We start from the raw sequence: 11,308 nt of genomic DNA, 5'->3' as shown, positions 1-11,308 counted from the left end.
ATGAACGGATTTGTGAGTATATCAATTTTTGTTGAACTTTTTATAAGTTCCTTATTTTTAGAAAGAAAAGGGTAGAGAAGAAGATGGTCAAGTAAGTGGTACAGTACTGGGACTAATATGATCTGTGTATTGTTTCTTTGGGTTGTTCAGCAGGAAACTTGCATTTCTTGGGTGTGCAGTAATCTCCCTGGAGTCAGTGGAAGCATTATTTGAGCAAAGAGTGCAGAATTTGATTACAAGAAGAGGGATTTAGTTATGATTTAATAATTATAGTTGAAGAGGCAAATCGAGAATTAACATCACATCAAGGAGAGGCTTTTGAAAAATAGAAAAAAGTAATAGTTATCACTCTGCTTTTTCAGTTACAGGCAGAAGAGTCTAATAGCAAGAATTTTACAATGAAGACTTGTAATTGTTTTCAACTAATACATGTGTTAAGTGGGTAGTTTTTCCAACTGATGCTGTAGCTGCTTCCCTCAATTCATGAACTGGGTTTTTTTTTATGGCACTGCTTGGTGTTTCTGTCAAGTGAGAATGTTTATTCCTTTTACAGGCTGCAGTTCTCGTTTTGCTGGGAGTCTTTTGGACTCAGACTTCTGCATTGGAGGTAAGTAGACTGATAAGCCTTCTACTGCATGTACTCATTTAAAATGTATTGGATCCCTGGGCAGGGGGCAAATATAATAGGAAGAAAAGCACAGAAGAAACTAACAAGATGCTTATTGCCAAGTGTAGAGAAAAATAGCATTTGACACAAAGGTGACAATCACATAAGTCAAAGAGGCAGTTCTGTGTAGGTGCATAGAAACAAGAAACGTGGGGGGCATAGGTCCCCTTAGCTCAAGCTAAAATTTGGAGACTGTTGCAGTCTGCTGCCAGTCCCTGCTGCCACACACAATGACTGGGATGCCCCATGTTGTTCTTCCTTAGCATGCAGTGACGGCCTGTCCCTTCTTTTCTCACCCTGATGCACTCTTGCATAATTAGACTCCACCTCAAGGGCCTTCTGAGACTGCTAGACAGTTGTTAAGAGATTTAGTATTAACATAAAGCAGTCACAGTTTTTATTTTGAGAAAACATTTGTTTATATTGCACCTTTTAAAGGCACAAGCCAGATGATGAACAATGATTTTGTTGTTTTTTTTTTTTTACCAAAGACCTATACCCTGGGACAACCTGGCGCTAACTATGTCACTGGAACTATGACTATCGACAATGAGAACAACATTGCTGAAGTCCATGTCCGTTCTGGCGTGTACTCCTCTGACAGCATTTTTGACTTCTCACGTGTAAGTAAATCTAAGAATCTGCCTAGATTTAATATCGGAGGAAGTTTTTAAACTCAGAAATTATTTTAGTTTATTCTCAGCATAAGTTGTCCTGAAACGCCGTTTCTTTGAAGACTCCCATCACCTCTCTTCCTCTTAGGCCATCTCTTTGTTTCACCCATATGATGGTGCAGTTTAAAAGACTTGTAATGAAACCTGTGGTGGCAGTTCATGAAAGTGAGAGGAATGTCACTGACCTCGCTGAGGTCAGAGTTGAGAATGAGCTGCCATCACTCACGTACAGCATGTGCAGCAGAAGTCTCTCAGAAAAGATACTTCACGTCTTACGGACAGACATTAGCGTGGGCAGGCTGCTTCCATTCCCCGAAGGAGACAATGTCAATGTGGAGTCATTCCACAATCGTAGCCTATGTAGCTAAAGAATTATCCTAAAGAGTAGAGAGAAAAAACTAACATTAGTGGTAGCCGTTTTTAATTAATTAACTAACTGTAATTTTTTTAATTGCAGGGCTATGTTGCAACAAGGCTGTTTTCACGCAATGCCTGCTATATCATGAAAATAAATAAGGGAACTATTCCGGAGCTGAGAGAAATTGGACGCGTGGCTTTTGAAAGACAGGTGACTTTGTAGCGAAACCCGGACTGCGTACAAGGACGGCTGCTGTATGAGTTGTGTGGTGTGGTGGGAGCCCTCCATTCTGCCTTTAAGAACAGCTGTTCTTAGGAAATGTCTTTTACTGCGTTAGCAATGGTGAAGCAGATCTGACAAGATAGAACTTCAAGGGAATATCATATAGAATATTTTTTTAGGATAATGAACGATCATGCCCCACGCCCCCTTCCCAGTTTTATTGTGGATTGTCGTTGTGACTAGAACTGTTGAGATCACCTGTCCCTGGAAGCAGTGTAATCTGACTATTTTGAGGTGATAGCAATATGAGTTCTGACAGGCTTTTCCTTTTTTTCATTCTCATGCTGATATTTTGAGCTTTCACATAACTTGAAATAACTTTGTTTGCAGAACAGGATTTAGAAATTGATTTACTTTGACCAGACTTTGACTTTCCTATTCAGGTTACAGTTTCATGAACGTGACTGGAAGTATTGCCTGGAGATGAACTTGAGTTCTGGCCCGTTTTATGACAGCCTAACAGTAGTGCATTTACAGCAAAACTTACTTGCCAATTAATATAACTTATTATGATAGTAATAGAGCTCAATTTTACTTTATTGGCAGAATTAGTATCTAGTAAACTTTGTTTCTGAATAGACTGAAAATATTTATTTTTCTTTAAAAGCATGTAGCTTCTTTAGCTGATGCTTTGTGTGAGGCAAAGGAAGGTAACTTTAGATTTTGGGATTTTTTCAAAGGGTGTCCTAGTAGAATGAAACCAAAGCTACATAACTGATGATGTCTAACATTTTCTTTTTAGACTATGAACAAAGTATACTCTCCATATAATGTGTGGGTACAGTTTCAATCTGGCCGTTCCCTGCTTGGGCGTATCAGAGACTGGTTTGTCTATGGTAGAGCCATTGAACGACTCTGCTCGGGTCTGCCTCTCTACGAGCTTGCGGAGACTAAGCGTAAGTTACAAGATCAGAACACTATGCTTTGTCACAGTGCATAAGCACCTTTCTGTCCTTTAAACCTAAGTCCATGTGGTGCCTTTGATTGCCCTGATTTAGGGAGGAGGAAGGGTAAACTGCCTAGCAGGACTGAAAGGGTAAGGCTCTGGTATGCTTTGGAAAAATCTGATAAAGCATTGGTTTTCATTGTTAGGAATCTAAATATGTGGAACAGCTGTTCCAAAGTGGTTTGCCTGGTGTCAGAGGAAGCCACTGTGTAGCAGCTGTATTCAAGTTATGCCCCTTGATACAATGGTCCCACAAGGCATCTACTGTATGCCAGTGTGCTACTGCTGTATGTGGATTATGGGAAAGGAGGAGCACTAAGGTGATCTAAAACTGTACAGACATTTCTTCCCATTGAGTTACATCACAGAAGTTTTACACAATATCCATTGAGACCAACAGGAGCCTCAAATAAGACCATAATTGGGGGCTGAAATTTGTGTGTTTAGCAGACTTTTCCTTGCTGGATACAGGGATCTTGTCACTGATGATGTCTTCATTTTCTTGTTTCTTTTAGCATTGATGAATCCTCAGAACTGTGCCAATGCAGGAATTCCAGGCATTGTGAACTTAAATATCTGTGAAAACCCCAATTAGTCTGGATCTTGACAATTCTGCTGCATGGAAACAGCTTGTTTCTTTGCATGCTGTTGTGATGGTAGCCGTGTTCTCCAGCTGGTGAACTGTTCTTCAGTCTAACTTGGTGTTAGACTCAACTTGCCTATCCTAAGCTTTCAGTGCAACAAACCTACAATATACAAATAAAGATAATGCAGTAATTAAAATGCTTTGTCTTTTTTCTTCATCCAAAAGCAGAATGGAAATAAAGTGGGCCTTGCTAGTTTTCCTACAGAAGGGATATATTTCCCTTTGGTGCATTCCTATTCTCAGGCTGCAGCATGACCTAGGCATTGATACATGCTTCATGCCAATGAAGAAACAGTAACAGAATAGTTTTATTCCGGTGAAGAACTTCCCTTTGGCATCAGCACCCAACCTCTTCAGGTGCTGACTCACCTTATGTACGATTGCTGAAGGGAGGGAGCAAACAGATGGACAGATAAAGGGAGGGAGCAGATCTAGGTTACCAACATTTGCAAAGAAGCTTGAATTCTGCAGGGCCAGTGAAAATTTGTAGCGGTTTGCATAGGTGCAATGGATCAGAGAGCTTTTTGTTCTGGGCATTTTTCAAACCTGGATAGAGGAGACTGTCCCAGTCCTAAAAAGTCCATAACCCAGAATAAAATTACCCTTTCACACAATACCAGTGTAAAAAAAGCTGTGACCACCTTGCTGAGTGCCCCGCATATGTTGGAGAGCAGTTTGTGTCAGGAGCTGATTAAAGTACAAGATGAGGAAGCATTGGTGCTGCCTGCCTGCTCTACTGGTAGATCTCAGTGAGTAGTTGAATTCACACATCCTTTCCCTCAGTGCTTGGGAGGAGTGTGTATTTTGGGGCTGAAAACTAAATGTGTACTCTTGATCAGAGCCTTGAATGGCTGCCAGAAAGCAAGGCATTCCTTTGGAGTCCAGGAAACCAGCCCCAGGTCTGCAATTTGTTATTTTCAAATCAGACTCCTGGTCAAACCATCTGCTATTTATTAAAATAGCATTTTATCATATAGTGCAACTCTTCTTTTAGATTAATCGTATTCACAACAGGCTGCCAGTTCTTGGTGATCTAAAGAGTGTTTCTGAAGAGTCAAACTTTAGTAATTTAATCCAGGAATACTTGTGTGTGTCTGCAAGATATAGGATAGCCTGTTTAGTTGTATTTTGAAGTGGAGCTCACTGATGGGAAGTGAAACTAGGAGCTGTAGTTGTGATGGTCTTGGCGGATGCACGGCTGATGTGAAACACCTCAAAGTACTCTTTGAGAGCACTGCTTGGCGAGAGTACTCATGTGGGTTGTGACTTTCAAAGCTTTTGTGGTTGCAGGATCCAGAGAGGCTCTTGTTTCAAGACCTTCAAAACTCAGCTGGAAGCCCTAATCTAGTTTCCAATTGACAGCTGTCACGTTTCAACCCTTTCCTTGAGTATTATTCTGTTAGAGGGCATAGAAGTCATGACAAGCCCCTGCCCCAAGTCAGCCAAGCTCTTCAAAACATAGAAAATAACTGCCTTAATTATCTCAGGCTTTATATAGCATTGGATTATTTCTTTAGGGATGCTGACCTGACATTGACTACCAGTGAAAGTTTGAAGACCAGAGGTTGAAGTAGATCCCAAAGGAACAAACTGGTAGAGCTTCCAGAGAGGCTAACTAGACGTAAGAACAAAGCTGAATCTTATTAAGCTAAGATTATTATTTAATTCAAAGTTATTTTAAATAATTAGTCAATGCAATCTGGTTGTCTGTCTAACTGCAGTATAGATGAATCTGAACCTTTACTTTGTGTGCAGTGTAATAATGGTCCTTTGAGACTCTCATCCTGTTGCTACTGGTGCAATCAGAATTAGTTACTTTAAAGCAACCCTCTGTACTACATGCATTTTTTAATGAACAGTGTTCTGAGACATGTGAGCAAGATCTGAATAAAACAACAGAGTGGTTATGCATGGTTATAAAAGATGCAGGGCTAAACTCTTCCATTGACCCAGGGATAAAGAGCGTTACTCATGTGAAGAGAGTCCTGTTCTCCTCTTGCATAGTTGCTTACAGATCATGAGGACAAATCTGACTGGACAAAATAAAGGATGCATTGCTGTCTTGGTACTATCAATGGGAAACTGAAGCACAATCTTCTGTATGGTTTGACTGCTAGCGTGGAAATTGTCCATGACCAAGGCAGGAACTTAATCCAGCTCTTCAATCTTCACCAATGTCTTACAAAAATCCCTTTCTGTACTTTGACTGAATTTCATTTAAATGATAAGCATATTTGAGGTCTTACATTTTTTGTTCAGAAAGTATTGCATATACATCTAAAAGCTGACCAATAAGTTTTTAGTGTTTGCTGCCTACTAATTTTGAAGGCAGTGTTACAAGCTCAGTAGATTTGCACTCAATACTAGAGCAAATAGCTCTATAAAGAACTCTGAAAACAAGCCTCAATACCTTATTATCTGCCATTGAATTTTGTTTGAGCTAGGGAGGTGGTGTTTCTGCCCTTCAGGTACTCAAACACGGAAGAAGATGGTTTCTAGCTTTTATTTAATTCAGAATCTCATTGTATCAGTCAGGCCTGTTAGCAATATATTTGTGTTTTGACTACTGTGTTTATTGTTTGATAAATCATTCTTCAGCTATCCATTTACTCTCACAGCACCTCCAATGCCAAGGTGCACAGCTTACAGGAAACTCTTCTGGATGGAGCACCCTGGAGGCAAATCTGTTGTGACGTTGCTGTACCTTTTGGGGTACAGCTCGCAACAAAGAGAAAAGGAAGCACAGGGAAAATCATATATGGCACAACTCATATGCCCACGTTCTCCTTCCCCCTGTTTTTCAGAGGACGGTCTGTTTTCACGTCACGTGGATGGGCATGTTACAGCTCTGAATTTACAGGCCTGTTGATATCACCAACATATCACTGATTTCAATGGTCATGCTAGAAATGGCTGCAGAAAAAAGAAATTTATTCTGAATTTAGTAACTAACTACAGGACAAACAGGAACATACACCCAGCTCTGAACAAAAGCAGAGAAAAGGACCTATGCAGGAGGAAAGATTTTGATATTTTATCTATTTGATACTGTAGTTTGCCAGTGCTATTTCCTGCTATGTCATTCTTTGCTGACTATGCCACAGTTTACCATATGTTTTATGTGCCTGTCTTAGACTATAATTAATCTATTTTTCTTATCTTGCAAGGTGACGGATGTTTTTCCTGGACTACAGGGAAAGACCAAGGAAGTAAAAAGCAGCCGCAACAGGTGAAGTGTCCCTGAAGATACGGTCTATCTGTTGCCTTAAATAACTGTAGTCTGAAAATGTTTTCAGTCTTGAATTCCATAGCCTGTCAGCAAAGGGTCTGGACTGAATGTTCATGATCTGAAGGAAATATATAGCTTTCCTTTTATTTATCACTGAACTTAGGCATGTGTTGTATATGATATGAAGCGTCTACTGTCATAGAGCTCATTTTAGGTATCGGTAGCTTTTTAGGTTGTCTATTGGTAAGGATCTTTTTATGTTATGATCCATGAGATTTCCCACTGGAATGGATGGAAAATTCCCACTGACTTCCACGGGAGGGACCCACAGAGGATTGCAGCCACTTCCCAAGTGGAGAGCAGCCAGCAACTGTTCTCAGAAACAATGGGAGAGTGAGTTATGTTCACAGTCAACAAAGCAGAGTGCTTATCCTAATTACTGCCCAAGGTTAATGTGCACAGTGGGTTGTCCATGAGGCTTGTGAGATTAACACCTTGAAAATGGCACAGGTAACTGGTATATCTGCATCAGGAGAGGGGCAGGGCCGTGGTGATCCTACCAGGACTAGAACCTATATCTATGACAAAAATGAAGAAAGGAACCAGTGCGCAATATTAGATCCTAAAGACTTGTTGGCAGAAAGAGTCTAGAGAGGAAGAGAGTATCAGGATGTGACTCCTACTATCTTGAAAGTTACCTGATCTTTCCAAGAGCTTCTCTCCATCAAAGCAATATGCATGTTTTGGAAGTTTAGCTTCTCAGCTTCTTCTCTAAAAGGTGGGGAATTTGTTTTATGTGGAAGAGAGCACATTGGGAGTGTGTCTGGGTGTGCCTGAGTGAGTATCTGTGTGCATTGGCAGCTTTTGTAAGTTAAAACAATATTTATCCTAGGCAGGGATATCAGAATAATGCTGATTATTTGCTCCCAGCTTTTTTAAAAAGCCTGAAAGGTGTTTAAAAGCATGCCTGGAATCCAAGCAATGGTATCATTGGATGCACACTGACAGGCAGCTCAAATATGTTGAGCATTTGGGGAGGGCAGAATTAGCACACATTCCAGTCACATCTCCAGCTCTGCTGCAATTAACCTTTCTTGATCCTTATACATATCAGTGGGCAGGAAGCCTCTGTGGTCCCCCCACTGCCAAGGACACCAATTTCTCCGGTCACCTGTGCTGCACGTTAATCCAAGATCTTTTTACTACTGAACCCATTCCACTGAGAACCTCCCCGCACCACCTCCCCAAATTTCCCAGTGTACAAGACTATTTACCAGGGTATGACACCTTTGCCACTTGTGTTCATTTTAACATCAGAGATTAACCTGGGAACTCTTACCCTGGTGAGCAATACCACTTAAATAAAAGAGACTGCTTAAATTAGGAGGAATGGCAGATTTTCATATATCCTGTCTGGTATGTGAAAACAAGTTTTCCAGTTTGCATCAAGTAATGAGAAGGGACAGCTGTTGACATTAGCATATTTTCCCTTACAGGACAGAATTTCCACTAGCGGAGAAGAATGAAGTCAGAGTGGAAAATCAAGCCCACTATTTGAAACAAAAATTGTGCGGTCTGGGCTGGCAAGCCAAAGATGTGAGTGAGTGTCCTTGTTTGCTAGGTCTTCCCACTCTTTTTGTACTAACAATGCATAGTCGTGAGGAAAAAAGCATCATGCCTTAATTTTAGAAGACAAAAGCTTGCAACTGAGTGTGTCTCTATAACTGCTAACCACTCAGGAGCAGTGAACGGGGCTGTGTAGAAGAAAAGAGGACGTGTTCCAGCAAAGGTACATGCTCAGTTTGAATCAAGGTGCCTAACCTTAGATAGTCAGGTTTGAAATCATTATCTGGAGAGGAGGTGAGCTGGCTTTTGCACAGTTACTTGTTTGAAATAAGTAAATGCCTTGGCCAGTGAGCCATACCAGATTTTCCAAGGCATAGAATCCAGTCCTGGGGGTACGTGTTTGCTTTCTACTGAGCGAAGAACCGACTGTCACTTTGACCACTAGATGGCAAGTTGTTACAGTAACCTCAACAGTCGCCTTAGTGCAATCTGTATCCGGGGCTGTCAAGTGAGATCTTGCTGTCATTAGGCTAGTAAAAACACGGATTAGGAGCAAACCACAACTCAAAAATAAAATAAAATAAATCCCTGTCAACCTGAGGCCTGTTCCCCAGGAAGTAAATCTGAGTCAGGATGCAGAGGATTAGAATTCTTTCAGATTTCCAAACCAGTGGGATATTTGTTTTCACATGTAATTATGCCCCATTTGGTGACTAACTGAACTCTTTTGTGATCCCTTAATATTTGTCTTTTTTCTCTTTAATATATAGTATATGTATATTCCATTATCTAATGAGGTATTGCATTTGCATGAGGGTTATTAATCAAACATTTCAGTGTTCTAGAAGCATAAGTAGCAAAGATTCACAAGATTTCATATGAATGAGTGAAATCTTTTCACTTGCAGAAAAGGGATACAGCAATGGATGAAAGATAAATCTGACAAACACCGATCACACACTGACCATGAGCACAGGTAAGGGGGGAAGCCCCAATACTCCTGCATTCTCCTTATCTCTCTCTCCTTATCACAATCCTGTTGCCACCAAGTGAAACCTAACCAGCCTCATCTGTCTTTGCTCTGCCCAGTCCTGCTTAGCTGGATTCTTTCCTCGGATATGAATTTACAGAGGATTTATGTGCTTTTAGCTCATTGTTTCGTTGGTGGGGGGGGGGGTGGGGGCAGAGGTTTGGGTGCTAGGGGAGAAAGGAGGCTGGCAGTCTGGCTGGAGTTTTGTAGCCAGGTCTCTGTTCCTTGCAGGCAGGTCCTGCTGGTTTTAGCACTTGTCATGGCCACATTCTCTGCTGGTTTTAGCATCTCTCTTCCTATTCTGTAAGTTCTTTGCTTTCTTTCTCAGAAAGAGACAGACAGACTTATGTGACTTTGCAGTTCCCACTTTAATTAATTTTCTGAGGGTGTGTATAAAGAGAGGAAGGTGATTCAGACCTATTGAATGGGGACCTCAAGTTGCTCCAGCCATTTCTTGTTGGATAGAAAAGCGGAGGTAGCATAAAGCAGATCCTTTTGTGGCTATGCTCAAATTGGAGAAATCATCCTTTAAAAATCACTTTGGAATTGCTGGTACTAGGGTGAGAGCTGATGTGGGGATATAAAAGAGGGTAGAAAGGTAAAGCAGTACGATGAGTTTTTCTGAGGAGGTTCTTGTAATTCAGATATCTTCCAGAGCAGCCCAGACTATAAAGGTAGCTAAGGCCTTTATCTGTTTGCAGGCTGTAAATCCTGCCTGGCACTTCCCAAGTAGGACGCAGTGCGTCCACCCTTCCGATACATATCATGATAGTCACGATGCCAGCTGCTGGGGAGTTTCCCCTTCCTCCTGCTGGCACCATTGTACAGATGGGCACGGAAGGATTGTTAAACATTTAAAATGTTTAAATTGAGACATAAGGATGTTGAGGCTTGAGCCAACAGTGGTAGCCAATAACCTTTTCCATCCCCTGTGATAGGAAGCAGAGGCTGTTTTCACCTAAAGAAGTTCCCTGATGCAGAAATTTGCCCTGAGCGCACTGGGAGGTGTTTGACAGCAGCACATTAAGCAATGTCCCTGGGTGCAATATACTGAGAGCTGAGCCAGGGCACTCTGCCACTCATTCCAGATAAGTCGAGCCCTTTAACACCAGGGACTGCGAGGGGCTTGTTCCATGCTCTCAATGAGATAAGCTGCCATCCGCGCTTCACAAGACACTCCTATCTGCCAAGCCGCTCTGAGAAAAACTGGGAGATATGCAGCATGATTTAAAGCATGTTATAGACTCCCCCAAGCTACAATCCTAAATGCGGGGGTCTTGGTAATTAAAAGTGAGGAACTACCAGAGGGGTGGCATCCTTCAGACTGGGGAGTGTTTATGCATAGCTTACAGGTGTTAAACAGCTGTGAAGGAGAGAACTACAGCACAACAAGAATGATAGAGGTAGCAGTACTAGAGTCTAAAAAGTTAGAGATTGATTAAAAATTCTCCAATTAAAATGTATTTTCATGATTCTGAGCCTCACAAGTGTTAATACTGTATAAATAGTACCTGAGAGAGAGTAGTCTCTGTACACATATGCTACCACTAAAATGGTCTCAAACTGATGTGACAGCTAATCAGAAAACAATTTATGTATCAATGAGGTAAGTTTCCTGGCTGTAAAGATATTTGCATAAAACTATTATGTGTGGACTCTCATTTTCCCTGCCCATTGTGGTTTGTTTTTTTTTTTTTTTAAAGCTGTCAAGATAAAGTTACCTTTTTGATGTGCTAGTTAAATTTGGAGAGCAATTAGTCCTTCAGTTTGTTGGTCTTGGATATGTGTAAGACTTTTTCAGGTGAGGAGAATTCAGCAGTTGCCTTGGGAAATGAGCTATTAGCAGCATTTGATCGAATGCCTCGGTAATGCTAACCAGTACATAAGTACTCTGAACACTAAACAGTAAA

The 11,308-nt window shown here is 41.1% G+C and overlaps 1 protein-coding gene across 1 annotated transcript; it reads left to right on the top strand.

Annotated features, from left to right (window-relative positions):
- On the top strand, window positions 1-3,522 carry GKN2 (gastrokine 2). The gene is made up of 6 exons (XM_068421303.1): window positions 1-12; window positions 554-607; window positions 1,159-1,290; window positions 1,799-1,909; window positions 2,724-2,877; window positions 3,443-3,522. Exons 1-6 carry the CDS (start codon window positions 1-3, stop codon window positions 3,520-3,522), a joined length of 543 nt encoding a protein of 180 aa, XP_068277404.1.
- The last annotated feature ends 7,786 nt before the right edge of the window (window positions 3,523-11,308 follow it).

Source organism: Nyctibius grandis, chromosome 33, assembly GCF_013368605.1.
Source record: "Nyctibius grandis isolate bNycGra1 chromosome 33, bNycGra1.pri, whole genome shotgun sequence".
Classification (NCBI taxonomy): domain Eukaryota; kingdom Metazoa; phylum Chordata; class Aves; order Nyctibiiformes; family Nyctibiidae; genus Nyctibius; species Nyctibius grandis.
This window is presented reverse-complemented; position numbering and strand designations above follow the sequence as displayed.